Source organism: Diplotaxodon limnothrissa, linkage group LG22 (genome assembly GCF_057381915.1).
Source record: "Diplotaxodon limnothrissa isolate DT_005_m linkage group LG22, D_limnothrissa_male_GT1.1, whole genome shotgun sequence".
Lineage (NCBI taxonomy): Eukaryota > Metazoa > Chordata > Actinopteri > Cichliformes > Cichlidae > Diplotaxodon > Diplotaxodon limnothrissa.
Window position 1 is genome coordinate 11,834,979 of NC_140616.1, and position 18,908 is coordinate 11,853,886.

General features: G+C 44.8%; 1 protein-coding gene across 2 annotated transcripts in view; it reads right to left on the minus strand.

The window, feature by feature from the left end:
- Nucleotides 1-16,051, minus strand: part of med30 (mediator complex subunit 30) — a 52,372-nt gene extending 36,321 nt beyond the window's left edge. For both annotated transcript variants that reach the window (XM_085346899.1, XM_085346898.1), the window contains exons 1-4: nucleotides 15,988-16,051; nucleotides 15,151-15,434; nucleotides 9,275-9,433; nucleotides 3,507-3,614 (exon numbers count right to left, since the gene is read on the minus strand). In XM_085346899.1, coding sequence (XP_085203025.1) covers nucleotides 3,507-3,614; nucleotides 9,275-9,433; nucleotides 15,151-15,336 — 453 coding nt within the window. In that variant the 5' untranslated portion in view covers nucleotides 15,337-15,434; nucleotides 15,988-16,051. The remainder of the gene's footprint in view (nucleotides 1-3,506; nucleotides 3,615-9,274; nucleotides 9,434-15,150; nucleotides 15,435-15,987) is intronic.
- Between the last annotated feature and the right edge of the window lie 2,857 nt (nucleotides 16,052-18,908).

An 18,908-nucleotide genomic window follows, 5' to 3' on the forward strand; every position in this document is an offset into this window, starting at 1 on the left:
TGCTGATCTACATACACCAAAATAGCAAGTGCACCTGGAGACGCCCACACAGTCCACTCTGACATCTCGCTGTGCTTGTGCAATTAAAATATGGAGCTACAAATCCTTAAGACTAAAATCACAACCTGTTTTTATACTAGCCTAAATTTTCTGAAGTAGCTACAGAGATTTCACTCATAGCGATGGGGTCTATTTTCCCCCGCTGAATGAAGTATCATCACTTTAAATCTTTGATAAAGTGGGTCCAATACAGCCAACATTTCCTGCTATTGCTTCAGAAAAAAAATGTATTTGAAACACACCATTATGAACCTGTCACAGAAATTTTAGTGCATCTATCCACAAGGTCAAAACCAATCTATACATTTGTCTGCAAAATGTGACATGAGTGTAATACTTCTTGGCATTTTTGACAGTGCAATTGCTGTTACCAAAGAAACCACAGGCCTTACTAAATCAATCAGGATGGGTCTTTATTTTAAGAATAAGATGACACTAAAAAGCCTTTTCCCTCTCAAAGCTTCATCCACAACATTTCCTATTGTGCAATTTGTTTAATTAACATATAAGGGCCCACATTTCCATGTAACTGACTTCTCATACTCAACTCGTTTGTTTAGGTCGTGACTTGGGATCTAATCTACCTTCAACATTTCAGTCCTGACTGACGCTGGCATGTCAGTCCGAAGAAAAGCTGCACTGCACTTCAGATCGCTAGAAAATAGCCGCTCTATCACAGCTGAGCGAAAACTTATCTGACAGTGAATAAATTTAAAAAAAGCTCTTAGGTGTGTTTGATGTCTGACAATTGAAACCAAACGTGAACACCTTACACAAGATATGGGGGAAAAAAAATCAAGTCATCTCTTCTTTCTTCTTGTTAATATTTAAAACACCTCCAGCTACTATTTTTTCCCCACACAGCTCTTTGTAGTTGAAGGTCAGCTCAGCTCAGTCTGTTACTGCGATCTAAAATGTATTTATATACTACAGAGGTGTCTAAAAAGCTGATAAGCATTTTCGCTGCTTTTTGATTTATTACCGCCATTATTTTTAATTATTTTTCATATGTTGCAAACACCTTAGCAATGTCAGTGTTCATGACCGTAGATGAACACTGAGACCAAAACACAACAAATCCAAATATCACCACTATGACTGGATGTGCAGAGCTTTGCTAATGAATCCCTAAGCTGGAGCAGAGGCCAAGATCCCTCCACAGATCGAACAACCTGTTTATGTTACTTTGGTCACAAACCGTTTGGCTAGGATGATCACATAAAATGGCTTTTTTTGGCTTACATTACCAAATGTTAACATACCTGCTAACACAGACAAACTTCTACCCACCCAACATAGCAGCTAGTGTCCAACCTTACTTTGCTTCCTTGCTAACGCTGTCAGTAGCAAAATACAAATTAAATTGTCTCTGGAGTTTGTGTTGCAGTCAGTGATGCACTGAGAACAAGTAGCCATTAGTGAACTCTATTGCTAAGCTAACATTAGCTAGTGTTACTCACTGCTTTGCACTGTGGGGGAGCAGCAAAGAGTGACTGAGGCACAGCCAAGTAGCAAACTCTGGGGTTTAAGAAGCAGCAAGCACAGAAAACTGCAGCTCCCAGTGCAGCTGCTTGAGGCTGCCTTGAAAAGCAGTCAATGCCCCATAGACTCCCATGTTAAAATGTCAAACTGCACAGGATTAAAAAGTATATTTACAGCTTAGCACAAAAAAGCCCAAAACATTTTGGCCTCTATGGATAGTTTCCTCCTCCATAAAACCAGTACAGGGGGCAGATTTTTATTATAACTCATCCATCTGAGGAATAAGGCTTAAAGTTATGGCATATGGCTGATAAGGCCAAACAGGAAGCTGTAGCTGACAGCTGCTTTTCAGATCTCACCTTTGCTAATTTCATATACTCATTTGGATGTTTTCACCGCCTTTGATGTATGAGCATTTTTAATGGATTTTACAAAAAAAAAATAGTGCAGTTTGCTGTGCTTTCTGGCTCAAATAAACTAAATTAATCAGCATAGCGAGGTTTTAAAATGATAGTCCAGTAACCAGTGGGTGTAGTCGCAGTGTTTACATCCATCTTTGAGGTACAGTCTATGGGTAAGGCACACGGTAGCATGTCTTTTAACATACAGGTGAGTTCACAGGAAGTTGCAACTCAGCCAAGGTCTCATTTAAATAAGTTACATTATAATCAACTCCCAGATTGGCAAAAATTACATGGAAAATGCAATTAAACAGAACTACATTGTCAGCAAAACTCAGGGATGCCCCCTGGAAGACATCATGTGTTATTCAATTTCCCTGCCACTGGCAACAAAGACAACAAACTTATTATTAATATGATGATTATATAAGAATCACATGCCTGTAGGTCTATATCAGCACTCCAATGTTTCACAAATACTCCCAAAAGTCCCTGTATTTCCTTGGAAGGCTGAGGTTGGAATTACATCCGCCTCTTCATTAAATATGGTAAGAATCAGTCAGCCAGTCCAGGTGCTGCACTCAAACTAATATTAAACACTTTTATGCAGACAGACAAACATCGAACACGACTCTCAGACACCCGAGGTGCAACACGACTACAAAGCCTTTTCAAAAACGTAGGAATTAGGAATTAAGTTAGACAACTTCAAATTAATTTTTAAAAACCCAATAATAATAATAATAACAATAATAATTACTACAATAAAATCTGTATACCACACTGTGCTGGATTAAATGTGGAGGTGATGCTTGAGTGGTGCGCATTAAAACAGAATCAGCTGCACAACATATCAAATTGAGTTCATTTTGAATCAGTCACAACATAATATCTGCTCGGTTCAATAAGATCAACAGTAAACCTCATATGAGATGAGTCTCCTTCATTTTAACCGTACGCTCCTCCTGCACAGTTGGAAAAATGTCATTAGGTTCAAATATTGGGTCTTCAAACTGCTCCTCAGGTTCCCCGACTGACCAGGAGATTCAGGTTTTGATAAAAATTAAACTAAAAAAAAAAAAAAGATAGCTGAGGATGAATCTAGTCCCCAGGAAAATGTTGTAAAATGCATTTGTGGTTAATAGGATTTCCCAGTGGTATCATGACCTCCTTTAAACACACAACCACTATCATCAGACAAAGTTTATCAAGTGTGGCCTCTTAATTTTGTTTTTGCACAAACCTTCTGTACAACCTGGATGGTTGCAATTCAAATAAGAGCAAACCTGCAATTAAAAATTCGGGTTAATGATGTTGAGTAAAATTATTCATCTGGAATAAATTGCACGCCTAATTATCATGTCTTGTCTGTACAATGATACTGAAACATCACTGAAATAACACCATGTTTATAGCTGAAATAAAAAGAGACTGAGATATCACTGTGAGCCTTTTCAAACCTTTCCCATTTTTTCTCTAATAAGCTTCTCCTCGTGTTGTTACAGGCTGGAAATCAAACCTGTAAGCCTGTCAGTGTTGTGCTGTTCATCCAGAACACCATACCTTGTTGACCTCCAGGATTTCTCTCCTTTCCTCACTGGCAGAGCGGCTCTGTCCACCTGATCGGTCTTCATGTTTGGAGCCGTCATCTTCCACAAAGGGTATCAGTTGCTGGAAGGGACAGCAAACAAAAAAATGTGGTTGTATTACTTACTGTAAGCAAGACAAGCGTAAGAGGATCGCTCCCAAAATGCTGACTTATTCAGATAACTGGATTGTGTTTCCCTGCTTGGAGTCGCACAGTAAGATCCATATCGTAGTTTTTTCAATAAAATCTGTTTAAAGATTCACCTCCTGATGCAATTATTCTCTTTCCTACTTCTATGTTTTTCCCCAATCTAACGTCTAAGGTCCAAATAAATTAAAAGCACTGTGCTGCCTAGTCACATCTTTCCTATACGCCCACTGAGCGCAGTTATAGGCCACATTTACATGTGTATGGGAAATCTCAACTAAGCTATATTCAACATATCTCTATGCCTTCTCGCACGATTGTTCCCACAAAGTGGTGAAAATGGGGATTGTGTGTACGTTCTCGAACACTCTCTTCAACGTGGAAAGACAGGGACAGGAAAAGAGTGAGAGGGAAAAGCGAGTGGGAGATTAATTCATTTTTAAACACTCTGTGTGCTTGACCTTGTCTGCTTGACACTAGAGTGAGGCTGATGTGCAAGAGCCTTCAGGCGAGGCAGCGTTCCCGAGAGCCGACAGGGTCACTGCCTGCTGCTTTGCGTCACACTGCCCCCTAGTGGGCACCTCGGTGTGGGTAGGGGAGCAGGAGGCTTGCTGCAGTCACACATCAAGTAATGTATGAATGTCTTGAGAACACACTGTTCCTCATAACACACAGACAGCAAGGATATAAAAGACCTGCACTGACAATGTGTGATTGATGTTATGCTATCTTTGCAGAGCGACTGCACAAAATTGAATTTTGTCAACAACAAAATAATAGACTGTAAAGCACACGCAGTGAAAATGGAGTCAAACCTGAGTTTCATATTCTCAAAAGACAGCAACAGTTTTATATAGCATGACATTTTATGGGTTTTAATAAAGGCTGTGGACGACTCTGCTATGGTTTGTAATACTGGAAGCAAGAAGTTCCTGTTACAAAAAAACATCTAGAAAAACATTGTTTTCCTTTCCAAAACAATACTGCCATACCAGACAAGATCACAAACATAGATTAGGTAGGACAGTCTCCAAGCAACATTAGCTAATAAAAAAAATATCCCATATGGTGGAATAGCAAACCTTCCTCCAATAATGACTTGGCAAAGCAGTAAATTATGACTGACTACAGATTTTGGCCCGTGTTGTGCAGCTGGAGCAGAGGCCCTGCAGACAGTCGACGGCTGATTTAAGTAACCTGATTCATCTGGAAGCAATGACTGACTAGTGTATGAGTAGAGTTGGAGCCAGACAATATCAAGACAAGCACAAAGGAAGTTATAAAAAAATAAAATAAAATACAGACAGAGAGAGGAGACTAATAGAGTAGGATAGCACTGAAGAGGGCAAGAGTCGTGGGAAAAGAGCCAGAGAGAGGTGAGAACAGAAAATGGGCACGGGAAAAAGAAAGGCAGACAAAGAAGAAAATAAAGAATGACAAAAAGACATAAAAGTCTGGAAAAAGTTTCTTTACTCCTGTCAGTTTCCAGGCTTAGCTCTGCGCCAAACTGTAAACTCTGACTCTTGGAGGGAGAAAAGACAGCAAGGACATGTGCAGGATATTATACCAGACAAACTATGAGCTCGCCTTCAACTTTGAGCAGGAAAAGATGAAAGTTTTTTCATTAGATAATTTGAGGCCGAAGCCAACGACATATCACATTTTAAAGGTGGTGGGCTCAGTTTGGCAGCCCGCGGGGGGAAAATGAAATGTGCTGAGTAGGTTGGGAGAGATGGATGGAGAGTGTATTTTGTGTGTGTGTGTGTGTGTGTGTGTGTGTACATGTAGCTATGCAGCACGTGCACGTCAAAGTGTGAGTCATAACCCCTGCCTCTTCCACAGAAAGATGGATGTGGTTTCCTGGCTGACAGAGAAGAATGGCCTAATGAAGTTCTCCAGGTTGCCTCAGTGAGACAAAAAGAAAAGGGTAAAAAAAGACTGGAAAAAAAAAACAGCAGGGTGAATGTGTAAGAGGAGAGGGAAATGAAATGGCATAGCTGTTCACTGCAGGAAATGACAAGAGGAGAGCAAGACTTGGGACCACAGGGAAAGAACAACATGGGAAAAGCAGAAAAAGACAGAGAGACAAAGCCAACAAGGACAAACAGACCGGCCCGAGAGAAAGAAGGAAATGAGCAGAGATCCAATATCTAGCAGATATCAGAGAAAAGAAGATGAAAGTGGTAGAAAATGTGGGGAGGAGGAAGAAAAATGCATCTAAAAAGGAAGAAAGCAGATTAAAGTCTGAGAAGGGGCAAGCAAAAAGCTGCAATGAACGACAAGTGGAAAGAAAAAGGGGCGAAAGCGCTGACGTGTGCAGTTGGTCCAGCTGTTCATTAAACGGGTCTGCTGCTAATTAGGCTGAGATGAGGTCACGCTGCCCGAGTCATTGATTCCACTTCCTGTTTCAGGCAGCCAATAGTGAGCGGCTGTCAGGCAGCCACCTGAATTCTCTAGGATGATAAATGGCATGCATGCTGGGGCCAAAATCAACAACCCCTCAGCCCCAGACAAACATGGTGAGAGGAGCTATTGGCTGGTCAGCACCGGACTGGGTCTCAGCCTCGGGGGGAAATGAATAAACATTTAAATAAGGTGGAATGAGCAGGGGGAGGAAAAAAAATAGCCAGATGGTGTAATGACTCAATGAAGGAACGGCAAAAGGAAAATGTCAAAGAAAACCAGTCACCGGCTTTGATTTAAGGGCACAACTGCACACGAGAGTCACTTTGAACAGATCGTTCAAAATGCCTCTCGCTGACTGTACTCCTCAATGCAGAAAATGTACGTGGTGGCAGCCATCACAAATTTGTTCCAATTTAAGACTGGTCTCCTCCCACATCCTCCTTTATCCTCAGTAGGAGCCTGGTGAGAAAGATTAGCTCCGAGCCAATCTGTAGAAATTGGGAAGGGACTGCCGCAGTCATAAATCCAATCAAACAGTAGTGGATAGCCGTGCCGGAGCCCCGCATGGTGCCTCACAGAGTGTACCCCCAGCGAGCCAGTGCGTGTGGAATTGCACATGTGGCGAAAACATGCTATTGTGCCAAGTTACACTGCACCACTTGCATTTCTATGTTGTACATTTATGTGTGTGTCGGGGGGGGGGGATACAATTGTGCAATCATTCTGTGAAGGCAGGCACGGAAGGAGCGGGGCTAAGAGGCAAAGTGGTGTTGTTGCTCCTGAAGGTGGATGGTGACTGTAACCAGCAGTAAAGAGGCTCTGGAGACTCACCTGAAAAGACCAATGAATCTGCTGCAGGCAGAGAAAAGACAGACCTAGAGGGAGTAGGTGAGATAAGAGTTCCCCAGGGTAAATATGTGTGTGTTTGTGTGAGCAGCTTTGTGAGAGGGTGTGTGTGTGCATGAGCAAGGGGATATGGAAGTTACAATGGCCTACTTCCTTTAAACCAACAGCTTCCTAATTTAGCAGACAGCTTTTACGAAAAGCCGGACTATGTGAGGCGACGGCTGAAAGCACAAAAAAAAAAAATCCTGACAAGCATATAAAGCATTTGTTGACGTTCACATCTAAAAAGATCAATCAGTCAACTTAAAATGTAGTATCAGCACTTCCCCGCTTACAGCCTCATCATGTAAAACCTAAATGCAGTTGCAGGTGTGCTTTATATAATAAAAGCATGACCTAATTTGAGGTAAGACAGCATCTTGAAAGTAATAACAAATGGACAAAATATGTAAAATACAAAGTATAATACAATGTGTTTTATCAGGTAACAACTATATTAAGCTGGGAGTAATGTGTATTTCATTTAATCTCCTTTCAGCATGTAATACCTAACCAAATCCAAAGCAGAATGTTTGTAGCATGATCCGGGCCTGCTTACCCACTAATTTTATTTGTTTGTTTCATTAATCTTTTGTGAAGAGGGGGAGAGTGTTGTTCATGAGTGAATGGAAGACGGATTGAGAGGTGGACCAGCAGATTGGTATGGTTTGAGCAGAAATATAGGCGTTGTACTGGACTGCCATGGTTAAGAGAGAGCTGAACTTTACAAGTCAACCTACAAATCCAACCTTTACCTATAATTATGAGTCCTGGGTAATGACCAAAAGAGTAAGGCCACGAATACAAGAGGCCAAAATGAGTTTCCTTTATAGGTTGGCCGGGCTCAGCCTTTAAGGTGGGGAGAGGAGTTATTTCTAAGGCTGAGCATGGCTGGGTGGACTCTGGACTCCGGACAGTATGTCAGCAACACACAAAATCCACAATCAACATGTCTCACTACTGCAAATACTTTATTTACTTTTGGTGAGGGCGGTGCCTGTATAGAGCCTGCAGGAAGCCGGACACATTACACTCGCTCACTCAGGGTGAATTAATCAGATCATAGCCTGATATCACATATCACACTGACTTTGTAATATGGAGCTAATGACTTAAAAACAATTTATTGTCCAACTGAGTCTGACATTTATGTCCTCACACACATCCATGCTGGCAATGCATTGGAAAGTTCAGTGCATCAGTACATGTGTGTAATCAGACAGAGCTCTTCGGCTAACTTTACCTTACCTTTACCCGAGTGCACTGACATGCATCAACCCATGATTAAATCTCAGTGTTCCCAGGTGCACGCCAATCTTTTGTATACTTAAATCAACTTGCACCAATGTCATCACCTCTCCTTCACATCACAGCCAACAAATCCCAACTGCTTCTTTTGTCTGCGTTATGCAACCAGTGCGTGCCGCCACTGTAGACGTGCGTCATATTGCTTCAGTCTCTGCAACAGGACCGGCGTGTGCAGCAAATACGGATCAAAGAAATGTTAGAAGCCCTTTTGGAAAGTTCAAAGTTTTCCATTTTTTATGTTTCAGGCTCATCTTAAGATTAATTTTCCCTCCTCGTCAATCCTTTTATGATTTATAAGTGCACTCTGTTGTCCCCTAACCAACCAGCCAATGTAAGAACCTGCTAACTGTTCCCACCTCACACTTAAAAGACTGAAGGCGGCTGAGCGTTAGCTGTTAGAGCTCCTCTGTTATGTAACAAACTGCTGCCATTTCCTTTTAGACCTCTTTTAAAGATTTAAATATATCGGCAAGCTTTCTTATAACTTTTTACTTTTCTTTTAAACCTTTAAGGCTTTTTTATTTTATTGTTAACTACTGAGTTGCACTGTATTTTCATTCTTGATGCTGCACTTTCATGACTCTGTTTTATATTAATACACCAACTGTTCAATCATTTGGAGCTTACATTTATGCTTTTCTAATCTTCTTTAATTTTTTCCCCCCGTTTGTATGACTGTATTTTGACACATTCTTCATTATTACATGTTTCTTCTGAAATATTTTGTATTGATGAATGTTGCAAAAACATTTCATTAATAAACTTCACAACTTTATTTTTAATAATTATGGAAAGTGCACCACTGGTGGTATAAAATAACTGATATAACTGTGTGTATATATGTGACAGTAAATGGGGAAAAAGCACAACGGGTTTCCTTTGGAAATGGAAGGAAGTTTCACAAATGTGACTATTTTACCAACTTTTAACAGAAATTCAATAACGTCAGTAAGAGAAAGCTGTGATTAGCATATTTCTTAGTGTTGTCGTGTCTCACCTCTGGAGGTATGGGGTCGAGGCCGGCACAGTTTTCGTTGCATTTATCGTAGACGAGGCGCAGCTTGCGGAAGAGCACAGAAAGCGTTCGTAGATGCTCCTGGAGTTTCCCCAGCCTGTCCTGGTGGGTGTTGGGGTGGTAAGTGACTCCATTAGGCAGCTAAGAAGAACCAACGGGGAAACTCTGTGTTAAATAAAGTACTAGAATTTTCTTAGTGCTAATAAAAAAGCTAAACTTATTGATCCTCACTGACTGCCAAAGCATCACGAAGCCTCTGTTGTTCCCCAGCTGATAAGAAAGCATTAGGAAATCCTCTGATAAAAAAGTGATAGTGTTCTTTCTACTTAAGAACGGGAGCCATCAGTCTGAAAAGACGCTTTAAAATGTGTTTAACACGTTTGTGATCCTGCAACAATATGGCATGTGGTTTTAATAATCACAATTTAAAGCACCAAACATAAACTGCGCAGCATCAAAAGATAAACAGCTTCAGCTCAAGCACTTTGAATGGTTTCTTTTTTCCCCACTCACTCCCATACTGAGGCTGCAAAACTGGCTTTCAACAACAATGGGTGTTAAAGAGCAGCATGACATGTGTCATGGTCCTGGGCCATGTGGGCCCAGTATTCTTAGTTCTTTGTATTTTCGTATTTCGTTCCTTATTTAGGCCATGTCTTCTGAGTTGCCCTGTTGTGTTGTTCCCTAAGTGTTTTTCCCTTCATGGCTCTCTCCCCCCTGTGTGCCCTCTATGTATTGATGAGCCCTCGTCTCCCTTTGTGGTTGTTTCATGTTTCCCCAGCCCGTTATGTCTGTGTTTTCCCCGTGCTCTCTCTCCTCCTGTCGGAACCTCTGTGCCTCTACATGTCATGTTCAGTTCACCCCGCCCTGTCTCGTTATGATTATCAGTGTCACCTGTGTTCCCCGTGTGTGCCCACTTTCCTCGTTTACCCTCTGTGTATTTCTGTCTGAGTCTCCCTCTGTTCGGCGTCGTGTTCTCCCTCATGTTGTGTGGATCTTCCTGTGTCTACCTGCGAGTGTTAGTTTACTTTTCCCCAGTTTAGTTTTGTATTTCCTGTGTTCTGCCGTGCCAGCATTAAAGCCGTGTTTCTCGAGTTCATCCCCGTGTCTGTGAGTTTTGCATTTGGGTCCTCCTCCTGCTTGCCACACAGCGATCCATGACAGAAGAACACGACCACAACATGGACCCAGCAGTTCACAACCCCTCCGCGGACCGACAGTACGACGCGACCATGCCGGACCCAGCGACACAAAGACTGGAGATTGTCCGGACAGTGGAGTCGCTATGCGACAAGTGGCTGCACTGTTCCAGTGAGGAGGGACGGGAGGAGTTCGCCCGCCAGGTAGGGGTGTGCGTGTCTGTGTTCCCCTGGTTATGGGAGACGCTGCACCCCCTCGTCAGCGACCTTCTCGTCTCCGCTCTCCGACTCCGTCCGCAGCAGCAGCGGCCCGGTGGGCGTGCACCTTCACCAGAGCCGTGCCATCGCGCCGTTGCCCCGCCGCCTCATGAGCCAGTGGCGGTCAGAGTCGGAACGGTGAGGCTCACCACGGACACACCATTGGCTCACACTTCATCAGCTTCCGCATCTTCGCCACCGCCTGCCTGCACGGAGATGCCCGAGGCTGTTGACTTCGGTGAGGAGGAGCGGCAGCAGGTGTTGCGGGCTTATCGGGAGGACGAGCTCCGGTGGAAGCCCTGGCTCATCTCGGAGCAGGACCTTTCACCTGCTGCACAGCCTACCAGCCGCTCGCCGTCTCCAATCCGCTTAGACTTTACTTCGCCTGCCTCATTTCTGGCAAGGATGTGGGCGGACGACCGGGAGATCGCCGCTACATCACCCCCTGCATTGGTGCCATCAGCGCCCATCGCGCCAGCTACCAGAAGGGGGCGGCGCCGGCGCCGCCGTGGCACCGCATTAACTCCGGAAATCATGGAGCCCGGTCTCTGTGAGCAGCAGCAAGCAGCTTGCACCCACGTAGAGGAGGAGCTCCGGGGAAAGCCGTGGCCTACCCCCGATTGTCAGCACATCTTTCGGGGAACACGCCTGGCTCTCGGGGGCCCTCGGAGCCGCCAGGGTCTGCAGCCTCTCACAGTTCAGTTAGCTCCCTCGCAGCCACCCTCAGTTCAGTTAGCTCCCTCGCAGCCACCCTCAGTTCAGTTAGCTCCCTCGCAGCCACCCTCAGTTCAGTTAGCTCCCTCGCAGCCACCCTCAGTTCAGTTAGCTCCCTCGCAGCCACCCTCAGTTCAGTCTCCAGTAGCTCCAGTGCCGCCTGTAGCGCAGGCCCCAGTAGCTCCAGTGCCGCCTGTAGCGCAGGCCCCAGTAGCTCCAGTGCCGCCTGTAGCGCAGGCCCCAGTAGCTCCAGTGCCGCCTGTAGCGCAGGCCCCAGTAGCTCCAGTGCCGCCTGTAGCGCAGGCCCCAGTAGCTCCTGTAGCCCAGTCCCCGATAGCAGTACGGTCCGCTGGTCAGCTTAACATTCAGCCAGGGGTCTCAAATCTCTCTGGCTCTGCATCAGCTCCTGCTGGGAGCTCGGATGAGCTCATCCAGGACTCCGCGGCTCCCACGCCGCCATCTACCTCGTCAGCTGGAGGGTCCGAGGGGCCCGTTCAGCCTCCTGTCTCCGCTGGAGGGTCCGAGGGGCCCGTTCAGCCTCCTGTCTCCGCTGGAGGGTCCGAGGGGCCCGTTCAGCCTCCTGTCTCCGCTGGAGGGTCCGAGGGGCCCGTTCAGCAACCTTCCTCGTCAGCTGGGGGTTCAGGAGAACCGCACCAGCCTCATGCCACGTCAGCTGGAGGGTCCGAGGGGCCCGTTCAGCCTCCTGTCTCCGCTGGAGGGTCCGAGGGGCCCGTTCAGCCTCCTGTCTCCGCTGGAGGGTCCGAGGGGCCCGTTCAGCAACCTTCCTCGTCAGCTGGGGGTTCAGGAGAACCGCACCAGCCTCATGCCACGTCAGCTGGAGGGTCCGAGGGGCCCGTTCAGCCTCCTGTCTCAGCTGGAGGGCCCGAGGAGCCCGTCCGGCCTCACGCCTCGTCTGCTGGAGGGCCCGAGGAGCCCGTCCAGCACCATGCCACATCAGCTGGAGGGCCCGAGGAGCCCATCCAGCCACCTTCTGCTACGCCTGGTCCAGCCTGTGCTTCGTCAGCTGCAGCTCCAGCCTGTGCTTCGTCTGCTGCAGCCTCAGAGCCTTCGTCTGCTGCAGCCTCAGCCTGTGCTTCGCCTGGTCCCGCCTCAGCTTCGCCTGGTCCCGCCTCAGCTTGTGCTTCGCCTGGTCCCGCCTCGACTGGTCCTGTGCCCACCGGGCCTCGGCCAGTACGCCTGACACTGGAGAGCCGCCGCCGCTGCCTTGCGCGCGGCCGGCCCCCTGAACTGCTCCGTCGTCTCCTTCGCCGCCGCCGCTGCCTTCCGCGCGGCCGGCCTCCGGACCAGCTCTGCCACCTGTGCCACCCGCCTGGTCGGCCCCCCGACCGTGTGACCCGTGAACTCTGGTGCCTGTGGGCTCTGGGTCGGCCCCCTGAACTTTATTTTGACTATGGTCATGTGCTCCCGTGTTTTCTGTTGTTTATTTTGTTTCCCGTTCTGGTCCCTCCGTCCTGGTCCCCCGCCTCCCGCCCTGGGTGGGTTGTTTTCTGTTTTTGTTTTTGTTTCTCGGGTTTGGGCTGTCGGGAGCCAGCCCTTTAGGGGGGGGTGGTGTCATGGTCCTGGGCCATGTGGGCCCAGTATTCTTAGTTCTTTGTATTTTCGTATTTCGTTCCTTATTTAGGCCATGTCTTCTGAGTTGCCCTGTTGTGTTGTTCCCTAAGTGTTTTTCCCTTCATGGCTCTCTCCCCCCTGTGTGCCCTCTATGTACTGATGAGCCCTCGTCTCCCTTTGTGGTTGTTTCATGTTTCCCCAGCCCGTTATGTCTGTGTTTTCCCCGTGCTCTCTCTCCTCCTGTCGGAACCTCTGTGCCTCTACATGTCATGTTCAGTTCACCCCGCCCTGTCTCGTTATGATTATCAGTGTCACCTGTGTTCCCCGTGTGTGCCCACTTTCCTCGTTTACCCTCTGTGTATTTCTGTCTGAGTCTCCCTCTGTTCGGCGTCGTGTTCTCCCTCATGTTGTGTGGATCTTCCTGTGTCTACCTGCGAGTGTTAGTTTACTTTTCCCCAGTTTAGTTTTGTATTTCCTGTGTTCTGCCGTGCCAGCATTAAAGCCGTGTTTCTCGAGTTCATCCCCGTGTCTGTGAGTTTTGCATTTGGGTCCTCCTCCTGCTTGCCACACAGCGATCCATGACAACATGTTTTTTATTGAGAGGATCGACAAGCCTCTGGAGCAGCACTGTCTGATTATAAACATCCTGCATAGCATGAAACAAGCCTGCCTTGAGGGCAAGCAAAGAGAGAAGCAGAAGGGAGACAGACAGAGAGAGACGGAAGGAGTGGAGGGAGGAGAAGACACATGAGGAATTTTTACAAGTATAAAGGCGGCCTGTGATCTAAAAAAACAAGTCACAACAATGCTGTTTGTGCATTCTGCGGCTGAGGTCGCGCTCGCTCGGCCCATCTTGCTGGCTGTGATCTTAACAAGGTGCGGGAGCGGCGTCTCGGAGGAGCAGGCAGACATCCACGATAAACTCATTCCAGTTGCATCTTTAAGATGAGGTCAAAGCTGAACTACATGTGAACTGCAGACCAAGCTAATGCACAAATAAATGATCTCAAGGAATAATAACAAGCATCCGCTGGCACTTAAATGCAGTAAAGACTGATGCACTGTTTGGAAATAAAAGAAAACATTTGGAAGGAAAGTGCACTAACACATCTGACATAAAAGCAATACGTTCAGCTCAATGATATATGTAGGATGACTTCATGAGTCTTATCTACGAGCGCTCCTTCTTTGTTATGACAACATAAACAAAGCCCTGCAAACACAGGAGGAAACCACACAAAGGCAACATCCTTGCTTAGCCAGTGTTGGATTTATCGCAATCACTTTGACAATGGTTGTCATATCACATTGCTGCATGGAAAAATGCACTTCTGGTCATAAATTCCTGACAGTAAGCTGAACTTTGAGCAATTAAAATATCCAAAAAAACTTCCTATCTCAAGAAAGACGAACAAGATCTGCTTGCAGTTCTCCAATTTTTGCGTGGCAGGCCCCCACATGCCTCATTTTTATCATTAACAACTGAAAATTGGGAAGTAAAGGTGATTGGAATCACATCAGCAAACTCTTGTTTATTTTGTCAAACAACATTTTTTTTAAGTGATATTAATTTAACTTCAGTTTTATGCTGTGGTTCCTGTCCCCAGATTTAAGAGGCACTGCCTTATGCTAATATGTATTTTCCCTGCCTTAATGATTGAAGGCATAAAAAAGGGTCTGTACTTTTCCTGCTCCTAGCTGTCAAAATGTAATTTGTGAAAAAGGCATATTTGGAGCCTAGACACTGATTAAAAGCTTCCTTACATCTTTGTACTTTCTGCCAAATTCTTTCAGAATACAATCTACGTGCCACATTATTTTAATGAACCTTAAACTGCCTCTGCAGGCTTCTCAAATCAAGTGATTTTGGCCTTTTAACTGCACTGCGCTTCTTGCTGGCTGTGGTCGTCTCCCATTTACCATCAAGACTGCAGGCATCCTGTTGTTTTTAAATCCTGCATCAAAATGTGTTGATAAAGAACTGCCATCCTGACTGGCATTTGCTTTGTTATTAGAATAATAGTCATCATGTTATGTTAGTATCTCTTTTTTTCCCCCCTTACATCTTTTGGCTGGTCTGTTTTCATGACAGCGTGTCCAAACCTTTAATTTTACTCATCTTGTGTCATACTTAAGAGTCTCACATTGGTTCTAGAGCTACAAACGTGACCATACCTGCATGTTTCTGAGGAGCTGGAAGATCTCCATGGTCCTGAGGACGATGTCTTGGACCGTCTCCTGACCGATGCGACACAGCGAGGCCGTGTTGACGTCCCGTGCTGCCTGAGCCTGCTGCTGCTGTTGCTGCTGCTGAGGTGGCGGCTGCCCGCCAAAAGGTGACACGAGAGGAGGGGTCGTCATGGAGACTGCAGGTGACGATGCTGCTGGAGAGGATGGATTGGAGGGAGGTTCACGTGTTTCCCTGTCAGGTTATTCCACACCAGGAGACATTTACATGCCTTTAGGGAGCAATTTAAAGAGGATAAAGAGAAGGAAATTTAGAGAAGTTAAAGGAAGTCTTGGTCATTGCGCTTGCTTTGTGAATACTCAACAGCATAGAGTTTAGCAATATCAGCTTAGCTTTTAGCTAGGCTAAAGTTTGATAAAAACATATTTTCAGCTATATAAAAACTCCACAAGTGCTAAAAAGTAACAAAAACAACGCGTTAGTCTCTCTGCTAACGCCATAGCCTTTAAAATAAGTTATCTACGCGGATTTGAATCTATTTAAACGATAACTCACATCAGTACAAGTCTCTCAAATACCACCCCGAGCTTTGAAAGACACACCCAGATACATGAAATAGAGTAACGGGTTAATCATCGCTCATGTAAAAGTACAGTGATTGTCACAAAAGCTAAGTGGACAGTCACACCATACGACACTCTCGCTTTCTCTACGTTTATTTTTTGTGGGTTTTTTTATATATATATATATAATTTTTCTACCACATCAACTCACAGAGAGTATTCATGTTTGCTCACCGGCACAATTACAACATGTTAGGTTACCTGTGTGGTGATAATTTATCTCTTTTGTTGACATGTCAAATCCCTCTGCTCCAGGGATCTCTGCTGCTGCTGCAACTATCGCGAGAAGTCTTAAGTTGACGCCGTTATTTTGGGTTGTAAACAATGTAATAGAAGCGAAACGTGAAAATGTGTGTGTGTGTGTGTGTGTGTGTGTGTGTGTGTGTGTGTGTGTGTGTGTGTGTGTGTGTGTGTGTATATATATATTTATTTATTTTTTAATTTGGTATAACTTTAACGAGAATAAGATGTTATAACGGACATGTACTAATATCAAATATGCCTTTGGTCAACTACTGCTTCCCTCTGAATGCTTCTAAGGCATGAAAACATTACGGTAAAGCAACGCGCACACCAAAATGTGCTCGGGCTACTTGGGGTAAGAGCGACACATACTGGCTCATTTTTTTTATAACAGCATCACTACCACACATCTGAGTTCATCAGCCCCCAGGCCAATTTACGCCACATGATTGCTTCTCATGGGTCATTCTCTTTCCCTTACTCTGTGTTAAATTAAATCCCTCAGTGCATCTACCCATCCATTATTTATAGTCTACTGTACAGTTGTGCTTGGATTGTTTTTTGAGCCATCAGAATTATAATTAATTTAAAATACAAGAGGTGTCACGAACAGACAGCAAGCTGTCCAAGGTTGCTTCCTCAGCATGTGCTGCAGAATTACTGCCCTACTAGTGACTTACAGACACTAGAAATAAGAGTTTTATTTATTTCTTTTTTTAAAAGAAGGGGGGGGGGAAAAGGAAAGGTTTTACCTTTAGGCTTGAATGAGGCTGAAAAAAGTAGATTAGGATGCTATTACTTAATATACACCATTCACTGAAATTTAGGGCCATGGGCTGGATTTCAATTTTCTTTTATCAGTAACACACTTTATGTAATGGTAACCCAGAGTCTTTTTTCCCACTCTTTTTAGCAGCAACATGCAATACTGATGCGAAAAACACTGAGTTCACTTGACTGCCCACAACTTCTTAATTGCAGACAGAGTGCTGGTTAGCTTGCCAGGATGAATGAGTGTTACTCTCACAATCCCCATCTGCTGTAGCGCCAGACTAACTGAGGCATGCCTTTTGGAAATAAGTTCCTCCATAATCATCCAGCATGTCTTGGTGAGCTTAATTGGAAAGAGGAAGCAGCGATGGTGAGTGGGTGGAGGCAGGTAGCGAGATGAATACATTTTCCCATATTGCTATGTTGCTGATTAACGATGCAACTTTAGGAGAAGGATGGAAAATATAAAAGTTTGAGTGAGTGTGCAAAACCCTTGAGTCGGCCCTTACTTCTTTATATTTTGCTTCAGAGGAGACAGATTTTTTGTTTGCTTGTTTTGTTTGTCTTAAAAATACGTCATTTGTTCTTATTTCTTCAGTTGAATCAACAAAAATTCAAAAAGAAGAAGTGGCAGAACCCAGATCTCAACATTATTGAAGCAGTGTGAGAGCATCACAGAACAGAACAAAAGGCAGCCGACATCCAAATATGAGCTTTAAAAATCCTTCAAAAAGCCTGAAGACTGCTTAAAGAAATGACAAGAAAGCTTGCCTAATAGAGTTCAGGCTGTATTGAAGAATATAGATGGTCACGCCAAATATTGAACTTCAACCTTTCCATGTATGTTTGACTGTGACTGCTGCAGCTCCTTCCCACTTTCCTGGCAAAATACAAAAAATAAGGGTGCCTTGAGACTTTTGCACAGTATTGTATAACGTAAATGTGTCCCAAATCCTAAAGAAGACAGCTGTCTCCAGGCCCTGATCAACCAAGAGCTCATCTGTCCTCACTGTTCAAAGTGAATAGAGAAACAGCAGAATGTATTGATCACATCAAAACGAGCTGATGAAAAACGTATTGATTCCAAAGGGCCCACTCTTGTTGATGTAATCAAACCTCATTGCAACAAAATAAAAATATAAAAGACCTTCATTCATCATAAGGCATGGCTCTCAGAAATCTTAACAACTTCGTATTTGCTCAACTGTGTGTTTGTTTGAACAGTTCCAACCGTCACTGATGAGCAGCAGGACGAAAACTCACGGAAAACACAACTGAGACTGATTACATGCAACAGCACACAATCAAGCAGCACAGATTACCATGAAAGTGACGACAGGCTTGCAGTACCGCATCATGTAGTCAGTTCTGCAGGAGCCTGATGAGAATGCACGACAGAAAGATGGAGACAGATAGAGTGGAGAGGAAGGCCAACAGGCGACCTGATCACCCCTTATAGGGAAATAGAAACAGTGTAATAATTATGAGCGGAGGGGGTATCGTAACTAAAATGGATTATCTATCCACCTAGTGCATTACCTATGCTTTAATTAAATGCACACTGATCTGATCCCTGCAGGGCTAAGTTCAGATGGAGAGCAGGGAGTACAATGGCTTGCTCTGAAAGCAGCAGCATGTAAAGTCCACTCAGCTGTTCTCAGAAAATTCACTTACAAAGAATGAGATCAGCACACCCGGCGCTACAAGAGCAGAGAGGCAGGACAGTTTATGGGTGTGAGTGAGGTTGCCAAAGCAGGCAGGCATGTTAGAAGCACTCCACTCAGCAGCTATAGTCTTATTACCTGACATTTCAATGTCATTTCATTAGGTATTACAATACCTGTGGCTAAGGAGGCAGAGTAGGTTATGTGTCAATGACATGGTTGGTGACTCTTTCAGAAACACTCTGAATCCCAAACTGCTACCATGAGGCTGATTGAGACACATCACAAAGAGCCTTGAGTAAACACAATCTAAAGGGGTACTCTCGTTTCCATCTAAATATATATTTTTTGGATTCTGCCATAATAGTTTTGATGATTTAGAGTTCAAAATAATAATCCTTTAATCAATCATTGTTAGGCCACCCTCCCTTTAAGGCTGTTTTC